This window comes from Phodopus roborovskii, unplaced genomic scaffold (assembly GCF_943737965.1).
Source record: "Phodopus roborovskii unplaced genomic scaffold, PHOROB, whole genome shotgun sequence".
NCBI lineage: Eukaryota > Metazoa > Chordata > Mammalia > Rodentia > Cricetidae > Phodopus > Phodopus roborovskii.
The window spans coordinates 1,667,550-1,693,613 of record NW_026126618.1 but is presented as its reverse complement, the minus strand read 5'-3'; the positions used below and the strand labels follow the sequence as shown (position 1 = coordinate 1,693,613).

The 26,064-nt window shown below is 41.8% G+C and overlaps 1 protein-coding gene across 1 annotated transcript; it reads left to right on the top strand.

The window, feature by feature from the left end:
* The first annotated feature begins 5,352 nt into the window (after nt 1-5,352).
* On the top strand, nt 5,353-24,977 carry Actr6 (actin related protein 6). Its single transcript, XM_051206297.1, has 11 exons — nt 5,353-5,454; nt 7,520-7,637; nt 8,938-9,006; nt 10,576-10,699; nt 11,575-11,710; nt 11,815-11,871; nt 15,364-15,462; nt 15,543-15,621; nt 20,009-20,180; nt 21,963-22,101; nt 24,404-24,977. The coding sequence occupies exons 1-11, from the start codon at nt 5,387-5,389 to the stop codon at nt 24,531-24,533; spliced, it is 1,191 nt and encodes a 396-aa protein (XP_051062254.1). The 5' UTR covers nt 5,353-5,386; the 3' UTR covers nt 24,534-24,977.
* The last annotated feature ends 1,087 nt before the right edge of the window (nt 24,978-26,064 follow it).

Genomic DNA, 26,064 nt, shown 5'->3' with positions numbered 1-26,064 from the left:
TCCCAATCAGCATTTTTAAAAGTTACAGGCAGGTACAGGTAATCACTGCACCTCCTGCTAACTCAGATATGGATACATATCAGAAAGGATTGTTTTCAAAATAAGCTAGGGAAATAAAAATAAACTAGGGAGTTATAAAAATACAGCTGAGATATAAAAGCAGCTAAAGGATATAGAGTAATCATATCAGCTTGTCTACTTGGTTAAGTTTTTGTATCTAAATAAATGAGCATATAAAAGACATTTGAAATTTTCTCTTTTTTTTAAAAAAAAAAAAGGAAATTGTTGAAATAGGAAAAGCTATTACATTCTATTACATTCTATGCCTCCTTTCACCTAGTCACAACTCAAGTGTTTTTCCGAGACAAAAGTGACCACAGAGCTATGTCTAAAAAAGGAAAAGAAATTGCACTACCTCCTGAGGGTGTGTAGGGAAGGTATGTGGGTTAAGGGGGAATAGTTTGTACATAATCTAACAACCTGACCTGTTTTGAAGAACGCATGAGAATGTGGAATTATGATGGCTTCACAAGCCTGTAATACTAGCTAATGAGGAGGTTGGACCAGCAGGACCGCGTGAGGTGAGACCTGGAGTTTGAGGACAATGAGAGAAAGTGTGTGTGAATAATAATAATAATAATAATAATAATAATAAGAAGAAGAAGAAGAAGAGAGAGAGAGAGAGAGAGAGAGAGAGAGAGAGAGAGAGAGAGAGAGCCAGAATGGTACACCCTTGTGAATGGAAAAGATAGCATGCGGGTTGACTTTAACATTTGATCACATACTATAAAACAAGGCCTTTACAAGCATCTGGGGCTTTCTGATGATGACAACCTCCCTATAAGAATACACCTTCCCAAAGGGATGCCTCCATCCCTCCCCAGAAAGGAGAGAGAAAACAAGACCAACTCTTGCTGCAGAGCCCCAGCTCCTAGATCATGGCTGTAAGATTCCTAGGCTGCTGGAGAGTCATCACAGCCCTTAGCCCTGAATAAGGACGTTTTCTATTTTGGCTCCTCCATTCTCCTTTGCCTGCCTCGAGGAGGAGGGGCAAGGCAGACAGGATGTTCCTTCTGGAGGAAGCAGGATTAAAAAAGCACCCCGAGATAAGTGGGAAACCATCCCATAAGACATGTTTTGGATATTAAAAACAAAACGAGGGTTGCCTAAACGAAAGGGTAAAAACTGTAAATGTCCTGGTGTGATTGTAGGGTCATCGACAAAGACCCCAGTGTTCTGTTGCTTGACTGTAGCTCAACTTTTCGTTGTGTAAACTTGGCCAAGGTTTTTGTTTGTTTGTTTGTTTTGAAAGGCTTTTCCAGCCTGTTACTTCACTTGTTAGGAGATAATAGCATCTAATTTAGGTAATTTGTGAGGCCCAAATGAGACTATGCACATAGTTTAACACACAATGGTGTTCCGATTTGTTATTGTTATTAGAAGAGAGCAAAGCATTGCGAGACCAGATTCAGGAGGGTTTACAATAGAGGTTGCTGGGTGTCAGGACTAGTCTCACGCTCACACTGGTGATCCTCCGGGCACTTCTCCCCCTCCCCCTCCCCTAAACCTCTCCATCTTAGGGGCTGGGCTTTGCTTGCCTTCCCCCAGCGTCTGCTCTATTATCACCTCAGCCATTTTGGCTAAGTAGTCTGCTTGTACCCCTCCCCCTCTCATCCTTGACTACCCCCCCCTCCCGTCCCGTCCCTGTCTCCTCTCAAGGCCCAGTACGGTCTGAACCCTCTTGCTGTTTTCTTCCTCATCTCTACAATAAAACTTTCTCCTGGAACCACCATGTCCTCATCCCTCACTTTTTCCTCCAGAGATGATATTTCAGAAGATGAATGAGCCACTTTAATTTTCCTGGGGGGGGGGGGAATAACTGACTTTGAAATCAAAGACTTGGGTTTGAAAGACAGCTTGTCAAAGCCACTCAGAAAAGTTGCCTACACCACAGAATGGCAGCTATTGGTGACTCACTCGCTAGAAGTGATTTAAGCAGATGGGACACAAGTATGACAAAACACTGAAGTGTGAAAGTCATAGCTATAAATGGCTGCAGATCTAATGTTGTGTTTAGAGCAACATAAAAGTCCCTTTTCAAAATAGTAACTGTTACAGAGCCCATGTCATTGATTACAGTCACAATTTCATTGTGGAAAATAAGTGATAACAGTTTCACACTTGCTCTTCCTTGATGGAGAGAATGCACAGTACTTCAAACTACTACAAATTTAGTAGTGCTTAAAAATTTATTAGCATGGTTAGTAATTGGCATTCAATTTGCAAACTGCAAATTTTAAATTCAGTGGCAGAGCATTTGCCTAGAATGTATAAGGCTCTGGATTTGATCTACAAAAAAGAAAAGGAAAGAGTATGAATTTTTAAAAGGTTGGAAGCATGATTGCCTTAATAAATTCAAAGTGAACATTCTCCTCATTTGCCTCTCTGTTGGTATAATAAAACACTGACCACAAGCAACTTGTGGGAAGGAAGCTTGATAAAGCTTGGGCTGGAACTCCAGGAAGAAACCTGAAGGCAAGATCTGAAGCAGAGAACATGGAAGCAGAATGCTGCTTATGGCCTACCTTCCTCCAGCTTGCTTCCTCTGGGTTGCTCAACTACTTTTCTTATGCAATATGGGTCCACCTGCCCAGGAATGGCACAACTCACACTGGGCTGGGTCATTCCACAGTCAGCAATCAAGCAATGCTGCACATATGGGCTCATCAACCCATGTGATGGGAGCAATTCCTCAATTGAGATTCCCTCTTCTTGTGCAAAGTAGACAAAAACTGGCACATAGATCAAAGATTTGTTAAATAATATTAACACAAGAACTTAAGTCTTATATGAATTCATTATAAACATATGCTGTTTATGCTTAAACATGCTTAAAAATTGGATTTACATGCCTTTAATCAGAGACAGGCACATCTCTCTGAGTTCCAGGCCAGTCTCATATTACAAAGCAAGTTTCGGGACAGTTAAGACATAGAGAAACCCTATCTTGAAAAATCAGGGAAAAAATTACATTTTTTAAAGGTCTGGAAAGATGACCCAGTGGTTAAGAGCACTGGCTGCTCTTCCACCGGGCCTGGGATTAATCCCCAACAGCCACACAGCAGCTCATAACTGTGACTCCAGTTCCAGGGGATCTGGCACCACCACACAGAAGACATACATGCAAGGAAAACATTAATGTGTATAAAAATAGTTTAAAATGTAAAAAACCACAAAAAAGAAAAGTTGGGTTTCTCGACTTTAAATTATTTGTCCTAAAGGGGGTGTGCAAAGTGTGAAGGTGAGGAGAGACTGGGCTTTTATTAAACAATTTATGCTGAAGCTGGTTCACCTTGCTCAATCGTTGAGCTGGAGAAATGACTCAGAGGTTAAGAGCACCAGTTGCTCTTCCAGAGGACCCAGGTTGCAATTTCCAGCACCCCTATGCATAAGCAACTATGACTCCAGTTCCAGGGTCTCTGGTGCCCTCCCCTGGCACTGTATTACTTACCTTTGGCATTGCTGTATGCAATAACTGACAAAATTCCAAATTCAGGGCCAGGCAGTGGTGGCACATGCCTTTGATTCCAGCACTAGAGAGGCGGAGGCAGGCAGATCTCTGTGAGTTCAAGGCCAGCATAGTCTACAGAGGGAGTTCCAGAACAGATTCCAAAGCTACACAGAGAAACTCTGTCTTGGGGGGAAAAAAATTCAAAATCCAGTTAAGGGAGAAAGTGTTCACATTTGGCTCACAGTTGGAGGGTAGAGTCATGGCAGGAAAGTCATGTTGGCAGGTCATGGGGGTAAGTATGATACCCATCCACATGATACCCATAGTCAGGAACCAGAAAGCAATCACTTCAGTCTGGAAGTTAGGATGGGTCTTCACATCACGACCAAACTAAAATAATCCCTCACATGTATGCCCAGAAATTTGTCTCCAAGGTAACTGTCAAGTTGGCAGTCAATATAAACCACCGCAGGAGGTTGACCAGATCTCTGATTTATAAAAATGCTTGCTAATCACTATGCTTTCATTTCAGAAGAGACAAAGAGTGGAGGCTGGAAAGGCATGGATAAGGCCATGTGGCATAACTATTTCAGGTGAGAGATAAGGACATGTCAGTTGAGATGAAGTAAAATCAATTACAGATTTCAGAGATCTAGTCAAAGATGACAGCAATTGAGGTTTCTAGCTTGAAGCACTGGGTGGAGTCTGAAGGAACACCAATAATGGAGATGAGTAAAGCGGGTGGAGCGAGTATGGGAAGACAGCATTTAGTGTTAAATGTTCTGTGTCTAAGGCTGCCTCAGGATTTGAGGGTGGAAATGTGTACGATAGAGAATTCTGGTGTAGGAAGCATCTGTTTTCAATGCTTACTAAAGCCAAGAACAAGAAGAACCTTGATCAAGAAGCACATAAATGTTGAGAAAAGCCAGAATGACGTTTAAGTGAGAAAGGGCTGAAGCACGGTAGAAACAGGATTAGAAGAGCAGACTTGAACGATGAGAAAGATAGAAATGATGACTGCTGTGTGATATAATACTTAAAAGAAATGTGTTACTCGATTCCAGTAAATCAGCTTATCCCTCCTTTGTTGGGTGGGAGTTTTTATTTTTTAGGTTTCGAAAGCAGGACTCCACGCGCAGTGCCATTCTTGAACTTACTATGTGACTCAGGTTGGGGCTGGAAGAGGTGATGCTCCTGCCTCCGCCTGTGTTGGATTAGATAAAATAGAATGATGATGTTGAACAAAATTAACTTTAGACATTTCAAAGAAATTTTCCTATTTTTATGATCCTGAGCTTCCCGGAGAGCCAGTGGGCTGGGGGGATTAGCCGGGGAGCGCGAATGTGACCTAACGAGACAGATAAGTAGACAGCAAATATATAATTTATCGTGACCAATTCCTACAACTTGATGCGAAAGGCCATCTCCGACCCCACGCTGCGTATGGTTTTGTACTTTTCTTCAAGAACACAGGCGTCTCCGCCATTCCAATTGAACTCAGGCACAGGCACGCACGCACAGCGCACCACGGGGTTACAGAAAGCTTTCACTCGCCAGTGTGCGGAAAAACAAGAAACGGGAGAGAAGGTACTTAGCGGTTTCTATCACTGGGAATCGTTGCTCCGTTAAAAAAAAGAAAAGAAAAAAGAACAGAAAAGGAAAAAGAAAAAGAAAAAAAGGATGGGTCTGAAAACTGCTTGCTCCGGGGACAAGAAATCTCGGCTTCGCTGCCTACTTCCGGCGTAGTCCGTTGCCAGAGTAACCGGAAGTTACGCTCGGCCCCGCCCCCACAAACCATAGAGTACCGGAAGCAGCCTGAGCAGAGGCGACTCGGGGGGTTGGAGCCGCTCGGCTGCGGCGTTGGTGGGTGCCGAGATGACGACCTTGGTTCTGGATAACGGAGCCTACAACGCCAAGATCGGTTACAGCCATGACAGTGTCTCGTAAGTGCCCGTCGTCCCCGCCTCGACCGACCCGCAGACGCCCTCGCGCGGCTGCAGCGCGAGCCGAGGGATGGATGGATGGATGGATGGATGGATGGATGGATGGATGGATGGATGGATCCGTTTGGGGCTGGGGTGCCGGGTTCGAAGATCTGAACTGAAAGTGATTTTGGCTTTCGTTTAGGGCTGCGAGCTCCGGAACTGGAGTGTGTGCTTCATTTAGTTAACAGCAAATAGGTTTCTGGAGATTGAGTAAGGGATCCAAAGACAAGAGTTCGTGAAGTTTCAGAAATAGTGGGCAGCGTCTTGGGCATACTCGCCTTTTGGGTAAACGTAATTACAGGTTTTCATCGGATCCCCAAAAGGTTCAGTGCCGCCCAACGGCCAGAGTTGTGAAGCCAACAACAGCATTAGAACCCATGCAGTCTGCAGGCTTGAATGACTTGGTTGGTAAAACCAGGAACACTGCCGTGGCATCTCAAGATGGGCTTCATAAAATGTATGTTTGAATAAATAATAGACGTTTCTCGGTTCTGGAGCTCAAACCCAGGACCTTGCATAGTTAAATACTGTACCACAGAGCCACCACCCCAGCTGCGCTGTAGCACTAGGTGTAATTCAGGATGACCTTAAACTTCACACCCTCCTGCCTCCACCTCCTGGGTGCTAGGATTACAGCTGAGGGCCTAAGTAGGCATCTGACTGATTTTTTTTTTTTTTTTTTTCCTAAAGCTAGGTGTTGAAACCTTTGTAGGTGAGCAAGCACTACATTGCTTAGCCCAGTCTATGTGACTGAATTCATACAGCTTCAATGCTGATGAAGACACTAAAAAATAAGCCTTCTGGGCTGGAGGGATAGCTCAGCCGTTAAAGGCTAGGCTCACAACCATAAAATAAGGCTTTTATGTACGTTGGGTTTTTGTTTGCTTGTTTTTGGTGAGAACCAGATACATGGGGCTGGAGAGATGGCTCAGTGGTTAAGAGCCCTTTCTGCTCTTCTAGAGGACCTAGGTTCAATTCCCAGCACCTACATGGACTCTTAAGAATTGTCTGTAACCCCAGTCCTAGGGCATCCCACATCCAGGAAAGAATAGCCATACACATAAACAAATAAACAGATGAGTGCAAATAGCATACACATAGAAAGGGATTCTTTTTGTTGTGTTTTGTTTTTAATGTGCTAGAGAATGAATCAAGGACCTAACAAATTTGAGGCAAGTGATTTACCGTTTAACTATAGCCTGCTTCTCTTGTATTTCTTTATTGAGATGGGGTCTCACACTGTGGCCCAATCTCCCTTGGAATTCATTGTGTAGCCTAGGCTGTCCTCAAACTCATGGCCATCCTCCTGTCTCAGCTTCCTGAGTGCTGGAATTATAGGCATGACCTACCACTCCTGAACCCAACCCATGCTGATCTTAAAAGCATACCTTCCAAGAACCTTTAAACATGAAGAAAAAAATGTTGTTAGTAAATAGTAAGTGAAAGTAGGCACAACCTTTTACTGGTATTATCTCCACAGCATGTGTGTATGAGTGAATGCATACTTGTAAAATACTGACCAGAATTTGTCTTCCTGTCTAAAGTATGGGCTCCTGGAATAGGTGGTGATTGAGAATCTAGTTTCTTGGAAACAAAAATTTGAGTTTTATCTTTTTAAAGAATGTCTACTTTAAAGGTGGGAAAAAAAAAGGTAGAAATATGTATTGCCAGAGACCAAAATCTTCAGTCTTGCTACGAGAACATCTCTTTTTGAATCTTCAGATGTTTTATATAGGGTAGCCTCTATACTAACTGGCTGTAGTTATAAAATACTAAAATATACTTATGTGTTATTCTTCAGTTCGCTCTTATTTATTTTGAGACAGGGTTTCTCTGTGGCTTTGGAGACTGTCCTGAAACTAGCTCTTGTAGACCAGGCTGGTCTCGAACTCACAGAGATCTGCCTGCCTCTGCTTCTTGAGTGCTGAATATAGTCATCTTTTAACACATGGGTGATGACTAAATACTAGTGCATTTTAGGAACTAAGTATTGGAAGATAAGTCTTTATTTCTTTTTGTCTAGGGTTATTCCCAATTGTCAGTTCAGATCAAAAACAGCGCGTCTTAAAACATTTACTGCTAACCAGATTGATGAAATAAAAGACCCTTCAGGACTCTTTTACATTCTTCCTTTTCAAAAGGTAATGCACTCACGTTTGATTTCTGATATTATAAACTGTGTGAGGGGAGTAGGGTCAGAGTACAGCTTTCCGAGCTTCTCACTTTCTATCATGTTGAAGCAGGTCTCATTGCCACCATTGTGCTGTGACTCTAGGCTGGCCGACTCAGAAGCTTCCGCGGCAGGACTGTCCTGTTTCCCCCTCCCATCTCCGCAATAGGGATGCTAGAAACGTGTGTGGGCCACTGCAGGTTCTGGGGATCGGACTTGCTATTTTTATCTTGTGTGTGTATGGGCAAGCTAGGCAGTTGCTGGCCGCAGTCAGAGGGTTCAGTGCCCCTGGAGCTCCAGGGTCTGAAAAAGTTTGTTTCAATTTTAATTAGGATCTAATTAAAATGACAAACTGAAGTTAAATTGTTTTAGTAAAAATAACCATGACGTAGTTACTCATTAAGAGACTTTGTATTAGATTTTAGTTGTATTAAAACAGGTGGTACACAGTCCTCGTCTGTTGGTGTGCTGACATCTTAGTTGTTGTTCATCATAAGCTTTTGAGTATTTATAAGATCACCACCGCTGTACCTGGTTGACAGCCACACACGGCACTAGATAGGAAAAGATGACCATTCAGAGCTAGAGCTCAGGGATTTAGAACATGTTGTACGGACTCAGGCATTACACTGGCCTGCCTCTGTCACCGGCCAGAATGCACTCAGGCAGTACCCTGGTCAGCCCAGGGTTCCATGGTTGCACAGTCTGTGTGCAGGTGAAAGGACCCCTTTAAAAGAAAGACTCCCCCCTCCCCACCTTTGCTATCTTTCCCGCCCTTCCCCTGGGCAGACGGGACTTTGCTGTCTCCCTCTTCTCTTCGTCCTCTCTCTGGCAGTGTCTCTACAACACCACCCTTTCCTTTCTAATAACTTCTCACTTAAGCTCATGCCTGGCATGTTTGTCCCCCTGCCTCAGTCACCCTTGCCCTGCATGCCCGACATGGCGTCCACGAGGTTCCCCTCGAGCTTTATCTTAACACATGTAAATCTTTTTTTTTTTTTTTTTTGTAAGTTTGCATGGGGGAGTATGTGGCATGAGCAGGACGTCATGCCACCCCAGATCTCGGGTGCGGCAGGCAGAGGATGGCCTTGTAGAGGTGGTCCTCCTCTTCTGTGTCTGTGCCCCTTCTGGGAATAGAGCGTGGGTCACCAGGCTCGTGAGGCAAGCTCCTCGACTCCCTGAACCGTTGCCTTTAGCCTCATGTTTAAAAATCGTTAAAATAGTTTTGATAATTAAATGATTTTGTTGTTGGGTTTATTTTTTTATTTTAGGGCTACTTGGTGAATTGGGATGTCCAACGACAAGTTTGGGATTATCTTTTTGGAAAAGAGATGTATCAGGTAACAAGTTAGAGTATGTATTAAAATTCTATTTCCGTATCTTAATTCAAATGAAAAATCAGGATTTACATTTATAAATTTCCATATAGCTTTTCCTAGATTTTATTTATTTATTTAATTTTGGAGGCAGGGTCTTACTGTGTAGCCCTGGCTGGGGTAGAACTTGCTATACAGAACTGAGTAGCCTCAAACTCTCCCTTCTGAGTACTGGTTTTTGGTGTTTTTTTGTTTGTGTGTTTGTTTGAGACAGGGTTTCTCTGTAGCCTTGGCTGTTCTAGAATTCACTCTATAGACCAGGTTGGCCTCAAACTCAAGAGATCCACCTGCCTCTGCCTCCCAAGCACCGGGATCAAAGGCGTGCGCCATCACTGCCTGGCTTGAATGCTGGTTTTAAAGGCATGCACTACCACACTTAGTATGATCTTCTAAATATTTAGAAAATGCAAATAACTAAAACATCCAGGTGAAGACTAAGTGGACTGCAGATAACCTATGTGAAGCTCAATAGAAACTTTTACTTCCTGTTTCTACTCTGCTTTCCTTAAGCTAGGGAATCAAACCAGAGGCTTTTTTTTTTTTTTGGGTAGGTGATTGATTCTTCCTCGTCTCAGCTATATAGCTATCTGAGACATATATACCAAACCCTTTCTGTTTCACAAAAAGAGAGTGTTTGCCTACACATCTGAATAGATGGCAGTTAACAAGAATTTTATGTTAGCCATCGTTGGTGGCCCACGCCTCTAATCTCAGCCCTTGGGAAGCAGTCAGCGGCAGGTGGATGTCTGTGAGTTCGAGACCAGCCTGCTCTACAGAGCGAGTTCCAGGACACAGCGTCTAAAGCTACACTGGGAAACCCTGTCTTGAAAAACCAAAAAAAGAAGAAGAAGAAGAAGAAGAAGAAGAAGAAGAAGAAGAAGAAGAAGAAGAAGAAGAAGAAGAAGAATATAATGCTGAAAGGACAAAAAGCCGAAGCGAAAGATGAAGCTGAGATGTCTAGTTGCATCCCAGCCTCCTTTCCTCAGCTAGCACTGAAGGCTCAGGAGCCCTGGCTAAGCTTATCTAAGATGCTGTCGTAAGAGCAGCATCCCTGGGGAGGCGGCGTCCTGGTCCCAGAGCCCGAGCTTTGAATTGCCAGTACTGCAAACATGGCTCTGTGAATCCTGCTGGGTTTTCTGCAGAAGATCTCTGGAAACTTGTTGCTCTTTTCTGTGGCTGACAAAGTAGCAATGGCTCCACTACTTGGGTTATATCAGCCTTTGCTTTTGTCTTTAAGAGTTTGGAACTTTGGCAGTCCTCTGTTAGTTTTTATTTTATTGAGGTAAGATTGTAACTAGATTTTTCAAGTTCAAATATTAGCTTTAACCCTAAGTGGCTATATAAACCTGGGTAATATATTCAGTTTTTCTGTGACTCAGTTCATATATTAAATGAGGATTATAGTTAATATTATTATTATGAGGACTAGATAATTTCTTTTATTATATATTCACACACACATATATATAAAAGCAAATTTGATGATGATCAATATAGGTTATAAAACTTTTGGGATTTTTTTTTCTCCCACAGGTTGATTTTTTAGATACTAATATTATTATAACAGAACCCTATTTTAACTTCACTTCAATTCAAGAGTCAATGAATGAAATTCTATTTGAGGAATATCAGTTCCAAGCAGTATTAAGAGTAAATGGTAAGTTAAAAAGTTTTATTTAAATTAAGAGTGTGGTTATGAATGGGATAAAGAACTTAAGATCCTGAGAAGTAGCTGACAGGTTTTAGGTCTGAAGGAAATAAAACATAGAATTTTTCTTTTCAGCATAGAACTTTAGTTTGGTCTGGTGGCATAGGCCTGTAATTGTGGCAGGTTGGGAGGGAGGGTCAGGGGGACTGAGAATTCACGATTTGCCTCAACTACAGACTGAGTTCAAAACCAACCAAAGCAATTGAGTGATGTCTGCCCTAAAGTAAAAAGAGGCCAAGTAGTGGGTTCTAGGTCTACCCAGACTGTAGTTAGATTAGATTCTGTCTTGTGTCCCCCTGCACTCACATACACTCACACACAATCACATGCAAGTAATTAAAAATAAGAGCTAAGCCAGTGGTGGTGGAGCACACCTTTAATGCCAGCACTGGGGAGGCAGAGGCAGGTGGCTCTATACAGCAAATTCCAGAGCAGCCAGGGCTACACAGAGAAGCCCTGTCTCAAAAAACCTAAATAAACAAACAAAAACCAACCAATCAAATAAATAAATCCTAAAAAAAAAAAAAGAGTTATAAGTACCACAGTATGAGTTAACAATTTCCTTAAAAATTAAGGGCTTTTTTGCTTGTTTATTTGTGTGGCTTTGTTGTTGTGTTTTGTTTTGAGGCAAGGTCTCTCTTTGGTCCTTGTTACCCTGGAACTCTGCCTCCCATTTGCTGGAGCTGAGACTTTGAGCCATTGCACTTGGCTTAAAGAGAGGTTTTTGTTGCTGTTCGTGCTTGCCCGCTTTGCCGCTTCCCTTTATTATTTAAAGTAATGGCATATTTTAATGTGTTCACTTTCCCCTTTGTCCTTTCTAACAGCCGGTGCTCTCAGCGCACACAGGTATTTCCGAGATAACCCTTCTGAGTTATGCTGCATCATTGTAGATAGTGGATATTCCTTCACGCACATAGTTCCTTACTGTCGGAGTAAAAAGAAAAAGGAAGCAATTATTCGGTGAGCTATGTGTAGTTTTTATTTTTCATCTTACGTCAATTTCATGTTAGTTCTTAGGATAAAATGTCTGACAAATGAATCAAAGTTGAATTCTCTCCTTTTAGGATAAATGTGGGCGGAAAACTCTTAACAAACCATCTAAAAGAGATCATATCCTACAGGTAATCATTGGCTTTGAACCTGGGGAGGGTGCGGTACCACATGCCCAGCTAGAGGTTAGTTTTCTTCTTCCTTTCTTTCTTTCTTTCTTTTTTTAAGACAGGATTTCACTGTGTAGCCCTTACTATCCTGGAATTCACTGTGTAGACCAGGCTTGCCTTGACCTCATGGAGATCTGCTTGCCTCTCCCTCCTGAGTGCTAGGATTAAAGGTGTGCATCACCACCCAGCTGCCATAATTTTGCTATGATTAACCCCGTCTGTCTTCCCTTGCTTAAGTAAGCCTGAAAGCTCAAACCTCGTGAACAGCATTCACAATATTGTTTATGTAAGTGTATGTACTATTGAACCAAGTCAGCTGGGCTTGATTTCCGAATGTTATGATATTGAATTCTCTTCCCCAATCAGGTGAGGAGAGAAACAAATTGGAAAGGGGAGAAAGGGCAAAGGAGGATTCCAGATGACAGGGGCGAGTACTGTGGCACATACCTATAATCCCAGCAGTTGACCAGCAGGAGAATCAAGAGTTCAATGTTAGCTTGGGCAACATAGTGAGGTCCTGTCTCAACTCCATCCTCCACAAAACACTTACTTTCAAAATACACACACAGGAAAATATTTGAAGTAAAAGTAAGGAAGTGTATATTTTCCTATGAGCAACTTGAAATAATTGAATAAAAGCATACAGTAAGGTATGCAAATCATGGGTAAGATGCAATAAAATGTAAACGTGACCATGTCTGTGTGATCAGAAAGTAGTCAAAGCAGAAGAACAGGGTAAGATAATATATTTTGGGCTGGCACAATAGGATGGCTCGGATGGAAAAGGTGCTTGCCTCCAATCCAAGCCTGAGAACCTGAGTTTGATCCCCAAGACCAAATGATGGAAGGAGAAGACGGACTTCACAGAGTTGGCCTTCCACACCCATGCAATGGCACACCTGGGTGTGTCTGCTCATACACACACAATCAATAAATAATAGCTATCTGCTATTAAATTTTAAATATACATATATATAATATATATATATGTATATATATATATATATAGTAGTTACACATAGTCAGTGGTAGACTGTTATTTTGATACATGTATATCAGACACACACACCACCCTACTTCAAATTAGGATAGTTAGGATATCACCAGAAATGTTGTTTCACTGGATTGGGAATTTTTAAATTTTTTGCTGACCATTTTGAAAAACTGAAATATTTGAACCATAGTCGCCCTATTGTTCTAGAACATTAGAAATTATTCCCCCTACCCAACTGCACCATCACCTCCATTAACTGTCTTTACTCCACTCCTACATACCCTTCCCAGGCTCTGTTAACCACTCTCAGGATAGGTGTTTTGTTTTTATTATTTGTTTGTGGGAGGAGGGGGGGGTCAAGGGACAGCTTTGCAGAGTTTCTTCTATTGTGTATGATCTCAAATTGCTCTTAGGTTGTAGCGTTTGCACAGCAAATATCTTTATCCACTCACTGCGCCATCTTAATAGTCCTCAGGAAAGATTTTGATGGTTTTTAAGTATAGAAAAGCTTTACTCTTCATGTATACCATCAACGCCCAGCTAATAGCCAAAGGCTTTAGAAAGACAAAGGACTGAGCTGGCTATAGATCTTAGAAACAAATTGAAACAAATGTGCTACATTGTGTTGGTCAGCTTCGAGTTGGTGTAACAAAATATGCAAGATAATCAACATAATCGGGGAGGTTCATTTTGTATGCAGTTCCCAGAGATTGGCTCCATGGTAGCTTAGCCAGTGGCGGCAGAAAGATGTAGCTGGTGCATGTCCTCAGGAGGCAGGGGCAGGTAGGACTCTGAGTTCAAGTCTGCCTGGTCTGTACAATGAGTTCTAGGACAGCCAGAGCTATGTAAAGAGACCCTGTCTGAAAACAAACAAAAAAGAATAATAGCATAGGAAAATGTTTGTGAGGTAATATTTAATTGCAAATATAAAATAAACATGTAGCATATAATAAAATCTATGCAAAGACAAATATTTAAAGAAAAATACCTCATAAAAAATTCCTTACCCAGGCAGTGGTGGCACTCACCTTTAGTACCAGCACTCAGGAGGCAGGCATCTCTGGGAGTTCAAGTCCAGCCTGTTCTATGATACAGTGAGTTCCAGGACAGCCAGAGCTACACAGAGAAACCCTGTCTCAAAACCAAACAAATGAACTCCCATTTTCTATGTTTTCTTTGATTTACTCATCGAATCATCTATTTTGTGTACTGTGCTGATTCATAATACTTCATAATCAGAAAAGACGATAAGGCGTGAAGACATTCTGGTGAGAGGCAGTTCAGAAGAACTGAGGGACAGTTCACTCTGTGGTCAGCAGATAAGACCACCTAACACCCATTCTGAATTTCCTTCTCTGTAGCTAAACTAACACTTACCCTTTAAAGAATAATGTGCAGATGTAATATGGTAATCAAAGTGAGAATGTTTTGTAAGGTTAAGATTTGTTTTACACATCCAAGAGTTTTACATTTCAAACAGGGCACTGTTGGCTACACCTGTAATGCTAGCACTCAAAAGACTGAGGAAGGGTGATTTCCATGAGTTCAGGGCCAGCCTGGGCTACATAGTTAGTTCTGTACTATACTGGCTGGGTTTTTTGTGTGCACTTGACACAAGCTAGAGTCACCAGAGAGGAAGGAGCCTTGGTTGAGGAGATACCTCCATGAGATCCAGCTGTAAGGCATTTCCTCATTTAGTGATCAGTGGGGGAGCACCTAGTCCATAGTGGGTGTGAGCCAAATAAACCCTTCCCTCCCCAACTTGGTTTTGATCATGGTGTTTCATCACAGCAACAAACCCAAACTAAAACTGTTTGGACGCCTACACACACACACACCAAAAAACATGGTACTTTAATGCTTTAACAATTCTTAAAAATCATTTTTATATTCTAGATTGGTGTGTGTGTGTGTGTGTGTGTGTGTGTGTGTGTGTGTGTGTGTGTGTTTATTGTCCCTAGAAAAATAAGGTAGGTGCTGGAGAGATGGCTCAGTGGTTAAGAGCACTGGCTGCTCTTCCAAGATTTGGAACCAAACCAAGGGACCCTAGTTTGATTCCCAGCACCCACATGTAGGCTCACAACTGTTCCTAAACTCTAGTTCCAGCACCCTCCTCTGGCCCCTGTGGACACTGCACATGAGTTTACAAACATACATACAAGCGACATGCATAATACATGGGATAAACTTTAAAAGGGATATAAATGGTACTTTAATGTTCAGTTGCTTCTCATTTCAGATTGTACCTATTTATAAAATACATTTGTTTTGTTTTGGGGGGTGGGTGATATATATGCATGGGCATGCCAGCGTGAATTCAGATGGCAGCTTGTGGGAGCCCATCTCTGCTTCCAGCGTGTAGGTCCCAGGGATGGAACTCATCAAGCTTCAAGGCAAGTGTCATAACATGTCGGAACCCTTGCCAGCCCTCACGTTATGCATATTTTTGTCTCTGTTAGGCAGCTGCATGTTATGGATGAAACTCATGTGATAAATCAAGTGAAAGAAGATGTGTGCTATGTGTCCCAGGATTTCTACAGGGACATGGATATCGCAAAGTATGTATAATGGCAATCTGTTATGTGGGAAGCTGATTTTCAGCTGATGTTAACAAATTTTTATAAATATCCTTTTTCAGATTAAAAGGAGAAGATAATACGGTGATGATTGACTACGTTTTGCCTGACTTCAGTACAATTAAGAAGGGCTTTTGTAAGGTAATTTTTAAATTTCTTTTTGGTTTTGTATTTTTATTTGATGCATATGGGTGCTTTGCTTGTATGCCTGTCTGCATGGCAGACATTGCAGTGCCCACAGTGGTCAGATTGTCTGGGATCGGGAGGGCATTAACAATCTCTATGGTCAAGGCTGCTGAGATGGCTCAGTGGTTGAGAACATGTACAGCTCTTCCAGAGGACCTGAGTTTGATTCCCAGCATCCATGTCAGAATTACCTGTAACTCCAGCTTCAGGGAATCTCAGAGACCTCTGGCCTCCAAATACCTGTACTCATGTGCATAGTTCCCCAACACACATATATACATAATTAAAAAGTAAATATTAAGATTTGTATGGTTTCTCTTCTTCATGCTACAAATTTTTAGTTCCTAAGTCAGAAAAACTTAATTTTTTTTTTCTGGATAATGGACAACTAGGAAGGGATCTTTCTCTTTTTAAGAATTTTAGTCAGGGCTAGAGAGATGGCTCAGTGGTTAAGAACACTAACGGTCTTTGAGAGGTCCTGAAGTTAAATTCCCAGCAACCATATGATGGCTCACAACCATTCTAATGAGATCTGGGGCCCCCGTAGCACACGCCTTTAATCCCAGCACTCGGGAGGCAGAGGCAAGTCTATCTCTGTGATTGGAGGCCAACCTGGTCTACAGAGTGAGTTGCAGGACAGGATCCAAGGCTACAGAGAAAACCTGTCTCTGAAAACCAAAAAAAAAATAAAAAGACCTTTTCTCCTCCCTCTCCCTGTGAGTGACATGCAGTAGGTCATCAGACATCATCTAAGCTCTGCCCGTTTCTTCCTTTACCAGAACCTGGGTGGGGGGGGCTGCATCGTTGAGGTTGCTCTCTCAGTGTTTTACACGTTTTCTCTGCTGGGTGCTGGGGATGGGGTGTGCATGGGATTGTTTGCAGGTTTTTGTTGACCTGTGACCTTGTGAGCTGAGTCTACTCCTTTAACTCCGTATAGATGACTGTGCTGTGTGTGGCCCGTAGGGCTTGGTGCCTGGGCCTGAGTGGGGGTGGTAAGGGAGTGAGGAATGTGCAGAAACGTAGCTGGGGTCAGTTGGGCTTGCGCATTCTGATGGAGCGGTACCAACTGCCGCAGCAGTCTGGAGCCTCAGTGTGAACAGCACAGCCAGGAGACAGGGATTCTCAGGGGGAGGGGTCTGGAAACACTGGTGGGGAGGGAGCTGTACTTGCTAGTTTTTGCACATGAGTCAGTCGATAGGAAACACTCCTGCTGGGGTCAGAGGAAGGCTTTGGCATTCCAACCCTGACCCGTATGGGGAAGGCGTCGCCTGTTCCCATGTGCTGAGGCGTTGATCTTGACATGACTGTCTGATCTCCACAGTACACGCTCAAGGCTTCATCCGCTTTTGACACACTCAGGGCTTTCTAGGCCCCATACTAATTGTTAGTGATTGTCATATGTAATGTGCACTTTATCAGATGAGAACAAAAAGTTAGTTGAATTAGACTTTTGCTATATGAACTATTGCAATAGTATATTTTTTTAAAGAATTATTTACTCTTTATTACTGTTAAAGTTTATACAGTCATGCTTAGTCATTTATATGAAAGTTATATATACAGTAAATTTAATTATAAAATTTGAATTTCTTTAGTACTTTATTTTGTTGTTTCCTGCTAGGAAAACAAATGTTTATGACATTGGAGAAACACTGTTGCATGAAATGAGGAAGATGTTTTTGAACCTTCATACTTAGTGTCTTAGTCAGAGTTTCTATCGCTGTGAAAAGACACCATGGCCACAGCAACTCTTGGAAAGAAAACATTTAATTGGGACGGGATTACAGTTCAGGGGTTTAGTCCATTGTCATGGCAGTAAGCACGGTGTCATGCAAGCAGGCATGGTGCTAGAGAAGGTTCTGAGAGTTCTACACCTGAGACACTGGCCTGACCTGAGCATTTGAAACCTCAAAGCCACACCCCACCCCCACCCCCAGTGACCAGCTTCCTCCAACAAGGCCTCGCCTCCCAGTAGGACCACTCTCGGGTGACCACTCTCGGGTGACATACTATTCAAACGTATGCACGTATGGGGGCTGCTCCTATTTAAGTCATCACAGTTAGGATATTGTTCATTTGATGGGATGTATTAGTCACGAATGCTTGGAAGACCTGAAGCTTTGATAGTCTCCTGCTTGATAGAAGGAGGGAAACAACATATGGGCAATTAAGATCAATAGTATGGAAGGCGAACAACAGAAATTCTAATTGTATCTCTTCTCAGAAAGAGGATGCCTGCTAAAGTGTAAATTGTCCGACCTACATTGAGAATACATTTTAGCACTAGTGATTACCCCTTTCTGCTTTAATGGTACTAGAAATAAATGTGTGAGGGTCATCCAGTAAATCATGGGTTTTGCTGACTAGCTCCCCACAGCCTTATAAATCTCTTCATGTGTCTGTGTCTGAAAAAAGTTTTGAGTTGCATTCGTAAACAGAAAGAAACTACTTGTACTTCCAGATTACACATTGACTAGTAGCCTGAGTGCTGGCATTCACAGGGACACCGAGTGCTGGCTCTTTTCCCAGGCTAGCTGTTTGCTCAGTCGGCTTTAAACAAGCTGGGCACTTGCACGTCCTCTAGTCTATATTGGTCTGGTAGTTTTCCTGTGCTGGCAAAATGATTTATTCTTAAACTAAATCTAGTGTGTGTGTGTGTGTGTTCCCCTGCTTCAGCCTCCCAAGTGCTGGGGTTGCAGGTGTATGTATTATACCAGACTTAATGTTAGTTGTAAGTTAATTTGTAAATTTATAAAGAATATTTTCCCTTCTAGATCATTTTTCTATGGAGAGTGATACTATTTTTCTTACTATAGCAGTTATTTCATTGGGTTAGAAGTGGTTTATATTTACAGTTCCTAGGAACACTGTGTAATTATCTGGAAAGCTTTGTTTAAAATTTGTGTTATGAGCAGAGTGTTCCTAAATGTTAGCAAGGTGACTCAGTCATATCCAGGTTATGATGTAAGGGAGTATTTCTAGCATGCTTTGGGCTTGTATGTTAGAATGTGAACAAGTCACATGACCTTCCTGAGCCTAATTATATCATGAATGAAATGACAGTGAAACTTGTGGAATAGTACACATAAAATGTCTAATAATACAGTTAATGGCATGTATTATTTTGCATGCCATTGTCCAGGAATTTATTGAATAGCTATCATATTCTAGGTAGTGGCTATGTGATAAGCACTGTAGGTTGGGAAGTACCACATGTGTAGTAAGGAAACACACACACACGTTTTTTTTTTTGTTCAAATGTTTACATATATTACTCATTGGTAATCCGTAGATTTTCACATGTGAAGTATGCTTATACTTATGTACTCCTGTTGCGTTGGAAAACTGGATCTGTTGGCTGGATGAAGTGAGGGACTATAGCTGAATCTAGAGAAGAATGGATGAGTCTAAGGTTGACCAGGACTGCATTTTAATGACATGGATGTTGCCGAAGGAGACTCTTTCAGGGTCACAGCTCACGGAGGGAGCAGGCTAGAACGTGGAGAAGAGAATGGACCTAGTTCGTGTAAAGCTTGCCTTTGCTGTGTAGACCCAATACAAGTTGGCTTTGTAGGGAGCATTTCAGTGATGAAAGTCTAGTCTTCGCCTAGTTACTTGGAATGGGTTGATTTGCTACTGTTTGAGAATTTCATCAGGCATACGATGCATTCTCAAACCCCCTTCCTTCCTCTCCTGCTCCTCACTGCCACTTTTCCTTCCCAACAGAATGTGTGTGTGTGTGTGTTTTTTTTTTTTTCTTTTAGCTGCCGAGTCTACCTTGTGCTCCCATGTGTGCACGGGCATAGGACCATCCATGGGCGCACAGGTAGCCACATGTGAAGAAACATGTGAAGAAGGAATGAGCTACGTGGGTCAGGAGCACAGCAGAGTAGATGCTGTCTCTGCGTAGTCTTTTATGTAGCAATGGATTCACTCACTGCTGTAGGTCAGCTATGGCTTCCTCTCCTGTGTTCTCCTTCCCTTTCTTTTAAAAAATACGAGTAAAGCTGGTAGATTGTCTGCAGGGTTGGATGGCCACAGTAGCGTTGATTTTTATCTTTGAAGCAGCCCCCCCACCCCACCCTTGCCCCGGCTGTCCTGGAACTCATTATGTAGCCCAGGCTAGCCTCAAACTCACAGAGAGCCTCCCGTCTCTGTCTCTTGAGCTAATTTTGATTTGTATGCTGTGGCAACAGGACAGAAAACATTTTTCTGACGTTTGAGATTCCTGAGACTTCTATCAAGAGCATGGTTATCCTATTAGAATTGTATATTTCTAACTACTATTTGTCGTGTGAACAGGAAACTGTGGCTCATACTCTTTGTCTTCCTTTCCTTTAAGCCGAGAGAAGAGATGGTGCTAAGTGGGACCTATAAGTCTGGGGAACAGATTCTTCGCCTGGCCAACGAGAGGTTTGCTGTTCCAGAAATACTCTTTAACCCCTCTGACATTGGCATTCAGGAGATGGGGATCCCGGAAGCTATCGTCTATTCAATTCAAAACCTGCCTGAAGGTATGTTAATGATTAGAGTAAAATGCTGAAGTTTTGAAAAATCATAATAATAATATTGTTTCCTAAGTAATTTCAAATAATGCCAACTGTATTATTGGCAGAAGTTTCCAGATCCTATAATGCACTTAAATAATTCTTGATTTATTTGTTCTGGGTCATAAACTGTATTTATGGTCTATTAAGCATGAATATATCTTTCCTTAAGTATTAAATTGCTCCACTCATATTAGATAAGTCTGTTGTTGTTTTTTATTATTGAGGCACAGTCTTCTTATGTAGCTCAGCCTGGCCTAGAACTCATGACCTTCCTGCTTCAGGATTCTGAGTAATAATAAATAAAAACAAACTTAAAGTGAGTGGAGTATAGTATTTCATGGTAACTTCTGGACTCTTCTGAAGCATATGTAATTAGTGTCCTGAGGTTATAGAATACTTTCATGTCGTGTGTGTGTGTCTGTGTCTGTCTATGTGAGCTCATGTGTACGACATGCATGCAGGTGCTCTCAGGAGCCAAAGAGGACATTGGATGCCCTGGAGCTACAGGCAGTTTCAAACTGCTGGATATGGGAATTGAATCCAGGTTCTTTGCAAGAGCAGTAAGTTCTCTTGATCACTGAACTGTCTCTCTAGCCCTCCGTTCCTACATTACAAGGAACAGTTAAGGCATTAGAAGAAATCTAATGCATACAGTGTACTTTCACTAAAAACACAATGAAAGGGAAAGTCAATAATGCTATATATTTCACAACTGTTTTCCTGGTTCACATTTCATATGAAGTTCCAGTCAGGACATATACATATATCAATACAGTGGTAATATAAGGCAACTTTATTTTGATGAATAGAAACAGTAGGTATGGGATGGCTAGTGTCCATTACTTGTTGGTGGGGTTTCAAGTTGTGCTCTATAGGGTTTTATTTATGTTTTTGGTTTTTTGAGACAGGGTTTCTCTGTGTAGCCCTTGCTGTCCTGGAACTCACTTTGTTGACCAGGATGGCCTCGAACTCAGAGACCTGCCTACCTAAGTGCTAGGATTAAAGGTGTGCGCCACCATGCCTGGCTGCTCTGTAGGTTGATATTGGTTCAACTTATGCCTGGTGTTTACCATCAGCATACCTTTAGTGTGTTCATTCACCCCCTGGATTCTTCATTTAAAGGCTGTAGATTTTCCCCGTCAAGGTAAGTATTGTGTAATAGATATATCTGTTTTACTATGAGAACACGAAAATTTAGACTTGAAGTTAAAAATACGTAGAAAAGCCTATTTTAGAGCAAGAGCTTATAATCTCATCTCTAGCAAAACTCCCTCAGTTTAGGATAGAAAGATGATAAATATGGTCCATTGTCTTCCTGGTGCAGAGAGTTATTGCATGTGGCTTCCATGCATACAAAATCAGTAGTCAGTAGTTCACCCACCTTAATTTTTATATTAAAGATTTGTGAGGTCATTTTTTGCTGTCTTTAGTGTGTTCGCCCATGTAAACTGTCGCCTTATCACAAATCTTCAAGTGTAGCTAGGTGTGGTGGTGCATGTCCATAATCCCAGTATTCTAGAGAGTGAGGCAGGGGGATTACAACTCAAGGCTATCCTGTCTTTGTCTCAACAACAGCAACAAGAAAACCTTAATAGTGAAAACAAGGAAAAATTGAAAATCCTGATAATGGACCCCAAGGTGTTTCACAGCCATAGCCATGATTGCTGCCTACCTTTGTGCCCAGCTGAGTCTTTCCAGGGCAAGTAGGTTTCCTAACACTGGGTTTCTTCTTTTTCTCCTTTAAAGAAATGCAGCCACATTTTTTTAAGAACATCGTTTTGACAGGAGGGAACTCCCTCTTCCCAGGATTCAGAGATCGGGTGTACTCAGAAGTCCGCTGTCTGACACCAACAGATTATGATGTTTCTGTCGTGTTGCCTGAAAAGTAAGTGTCGGTTTATAAAGAAGCAGAGCCGTCTTGCAGGAAGTTGGCTTGTGGTGGATGTGAGTGCCACGCTTGGCTCTGTATAGATGCTGGCTCATTTAGTCCCCATGGGATCCTCACTGTCTTCGTCCGGAAAATGAAAGTTTAAATCTTAAGTGAGTTGGAAGGAATGACATGTGGCATGCCAATCATGTGTGACGCATGGTAGGTGCTCAGTAACACCCGCTCTTTCGATGTTTATGTCAGTTCTGCTTCCAAGGATTTTTACAGGCAAAGAAGCCAAATTATTCCTGGACTTACCTTAGCCATACCACCTTGTGAAAGTTCTATCAAGAATAGAAGTTTAAAGATGGAATTATTAAGATCAAGTATATCAGTTCATATCTTTTGAAAATTATAAGTTGTAAATATTTTAGGTGAACCTTTAGATTTTACTAGGCTGTATTTTTATTAAAATTTGTTGTGAAGTCAGTTATGGTGGTGCTTGGCCATAATCCCAGCCTGGGAATTTAAAGACAGAAAAATCAGGAGTTTTATGCTAAGCTCAGATGCATAGCAGTTTTGAAGCTAGCCTGATCTATGTGAGACTTTAAAAAAAAAAAGAAAAAGAAAAAGAAAAAGAAAAAAATAACTGAGAAAAATCTGTTTTAATGTCTACAACTGTTTTTATGAAAAAAGGGCAGATAGTATCATTTCACCATAAGCAGTTACGGTAGAATTCTGGAGCTGTGGGAATAGGTTCTACTATCATCCTACCCAGAGCTTTGCATTGGCCATTGGAGAGAAAAGGCCTTGTGAGCCCCTGAGTCCTTATGGTTAGTTCATAGCAGTGGCCAAAGCAAAGCCCAGTTATATTGCCTGAATCAGAAGGGCTTTTATTTTATTGTTCTTAGGTGGAGGGGAGGGTGTGGGTTGGGGAGGGGGGTATGCTACAGGCATGTGTGCAGAGGTCAGAGGACAACTCCATGAAGTTGGTTTTTTCCTTCCTTTATTTGGGTCCCAGGGATTAAACTCTGTTCTCAGGCTGAGGTAGAAAAAAACTTGTCTGGTGAGCCAGCTACATCATCTCTCCGAAACAATAGTTCTTTCTTTCCTTGTTTAAGATTGTCTTGCTAGCTGGTGTGGCACTTACTATGTAGACCAGGATGGCCTTGAATGCATAGAGATTACTCTGTCTCTGCCTCTTGTGTGCTAGGATTCAAAGCCTGCACCACTATACCATGGCTAACTCAAAGCTTGCCTCGTGTTAAGTGACAGAGTTACAAATAAGATCCTATTTGAAAGGTTTTTTTTGTACTAAGGTGCTATTTTCAAACTCTGTAGTAGTTAGTAGAAGGCCCTCATCTACATTACTTTTTATTTTCCAGTGTTTTTGCTTTTTGAGACCCAATGTTGCGTGTTATGTAGTCCCAGCAGACCCTAAACTGGCATCATTATACCCATGCACCACCTATACAATTTCCATTTGTAATTATTGGGTAAAAGAATTAAAGAATTGGTAACTTCTGGAATTATTCTTGGTCAGCAGTAACATACACATACTTCTTAACACTGGGTTTTTGTCCTGCACATACAGGTCTGAGGTCCAGCTGACACAAATAGCTTTTGTTCTGTAATTCGATGAATCTTGATTGTGCATTTTTTCTTTCCGAAGAAAAATGCAGGCACAAATATAAAGACATAAATAACCCTGTTAATAAAAGGTTGCAAGCGCAATAGGTAAGGCCGTTCTCTCCACCTCCTCTGGGCTCAGCTGGGGAGAGGGGGAATAGAGCTGAGTCAGCACAGAGCCCTCAGGACTGTAGTCAGCAGAGCCAAAACGACTGCCTGACTTGGTCAGATTTTACCTCCTGTCCATCCTACCATGTGACTATGAGCAGTGTCTTATAGCAGCAACAGTTCAGACTGAGTGGTGCTGAAGACAGTTGCTAGGTTCACACTACAGCACAGCTGCAGAGCAACCTCGGAGCCTCCTGTTCCCAGCTCCAAAGTCGGACTGACCCATGGCTATTCGTGGCTTGCTGTGAGAATCAAGTTAACATCTTCACTTCAGTTTAGGTCCAAAGTTAGAACATCCCCCCCCCCCCTTACTCATCTCCAGCTTTTGTTTGTGTTCTGGGGTTTTTCACAGAAGTAGGGGGACCATTAAATAGGGGGCAAGGGGAAAGTGAACTCACTGCTTTGGACTGACGAGGAAGAGTTTATCTCTACACCATAAATGAGCAGAAGCAGTCCACAATTGACATTTGTTCTATAAATGTTACGTTGGCGGCTGTGTTCATTTGTGTGATCTCTATTTCAGCCCTATTACTTACTCCTGGGAAGGTGGAAAGTTGATATCAGAAAATGATGACTTTGAAGATATGGTGGTTACAAGAGAAGATTATGAAGAAAATGGACACAGTGTCTGTGAAGAGAAATTTGATATTTAAGAAACATTTCTGAATGAAAGTCTTGGGAAGTTGATTTCAAAGTTTCTTAAAGGAGGCTGAGGATTGTGTTACCTTTCATCGTAAGAGAAAGTCTTCAAACTAATATAAATATTCTGAGCCATGGCTGATGTTCACAGGCTTCTAATGTGGGTTAATACTGCCAAGTGTACTTCAGCCCACATTTCATTTAGTAGTTAGACTACTATACCAATATAGATTGTTGTCATGAGAAAGTGAAGAGTAAATGTTTAATTCTTCATACTTGAAAACACAGATTTAAATATCTCACCAGTCAGTTTTGCCTAAAAGACTTTTGTATAGTTTTGACTGTGATTGGCTGAAGAGTTTGCAGACTGATAAGATTCTTATCTTAGAACTAAGTATTTTATTTACAGTTTGTTATTCTTATTTGTACATAATAAAGTTGGAAAGATCAGTATTAAATATGTACATATGTTTCTTTTTTATTTAGTATAAGTCTGAGAGAGTGAAGACATTCATGGTATCTGTGGTCACCACCGCTGTTCTGCAAAAACACAGTGCTTTGTTTTAGAAGTTCTTTTATGTGATCCACAGTAAACATATTAGGATCCGAAGCTTAGTGACCTACACTTGCCTACCATACTTAAGGCCTTGGGTGTGGGCTCTGCACTGCCAAGCAATTGCTTTCCAATTTGAGGAATGAGCAGTCAGTTTCCTTGAGTTAAAACATACCATCCTGGAGGCAAGTTCCTTAAAACTCAATAACTAAAGAGGTTCATTACGACTCAAAAACGACTCAAAAGTCTCAAAAAGTCTCTTTTAGAGTTTTACTCCAAGTTTTACTTAGCAGATTCACCAGGCCTCTTCCATCCGAGAATGTATAAACACTAATGCCTGCTGAGAAGATACTTTCTGACCTGCAAGTCATGTAAAGCATTCCAATCAGCTTTTCATGAGTTATTAGTCATGCTGGGGTGGGCTTCCAGTGACACAGCTACCTTTGAGACATCCGTGCTGCTGTATGTATTCCTCACCCATGTTAGTGGAATTAATTAACCCCAATAAATTCATTGGTTCACTAAGTTGGACATTGATAATGTTGTTACTTTGATATGTTGTCCGTTCCCTATCTGGGTGATTACACATTTGTTTATGCCTCTCCCAAATACTGTAATACAACACAGTGACATTAACAAATGGATCAGATAGGTTGCTTGGACTACATGTGTGACAGACAAGAATAATACGTGGGGTCTTGTATCTGTAGAGGTCAGAACTGCCGAGAACACAAAACGCAAGTGCCCTAACACAAGGTGATAACGACAGGAAGAACAAACTAGAAGCTTATCTCTTTCTTACCCTGGACAATACTCAAGTACAAATGGATCAAGGACCTCAGCATAAGACCAGAAAGTAGGGATATAGAGGCATAGGAAAGAACTTTCAACCAACCACTGACAAATGGGAACTTGTGTGATTAAAAAGCTTCTGTTTGCATAGGCCACCATCATCTCATGAAGAGGTAGCCTATGGGGGGGGGGGACCACCT

Bases quoted from the DNA above. Each gene is read 5' to 3' on its own strand.
- Actr6 (XM_051206297.1), top strand. From the start codon at position 5,387: ATGACGACCTTGGTTCTGGATAACGGAGCCTACAACGCCAAGATCGGT. The intron at 5,455-7,519 runs GTAAGTGCCCGT...CTTTTTGTCTAG, and splicing joins TACAGCCATGACAGTGTCTC to GGTTATTCCCAATTGTCAGT. The intron at 7,638-8,937 runs GTAATGCACTCA...TTTTTATTTTAG, and splicing joins ACATTCTTCCTTTTCAAAAG to GGCTACTTGGTGAATTGGGA.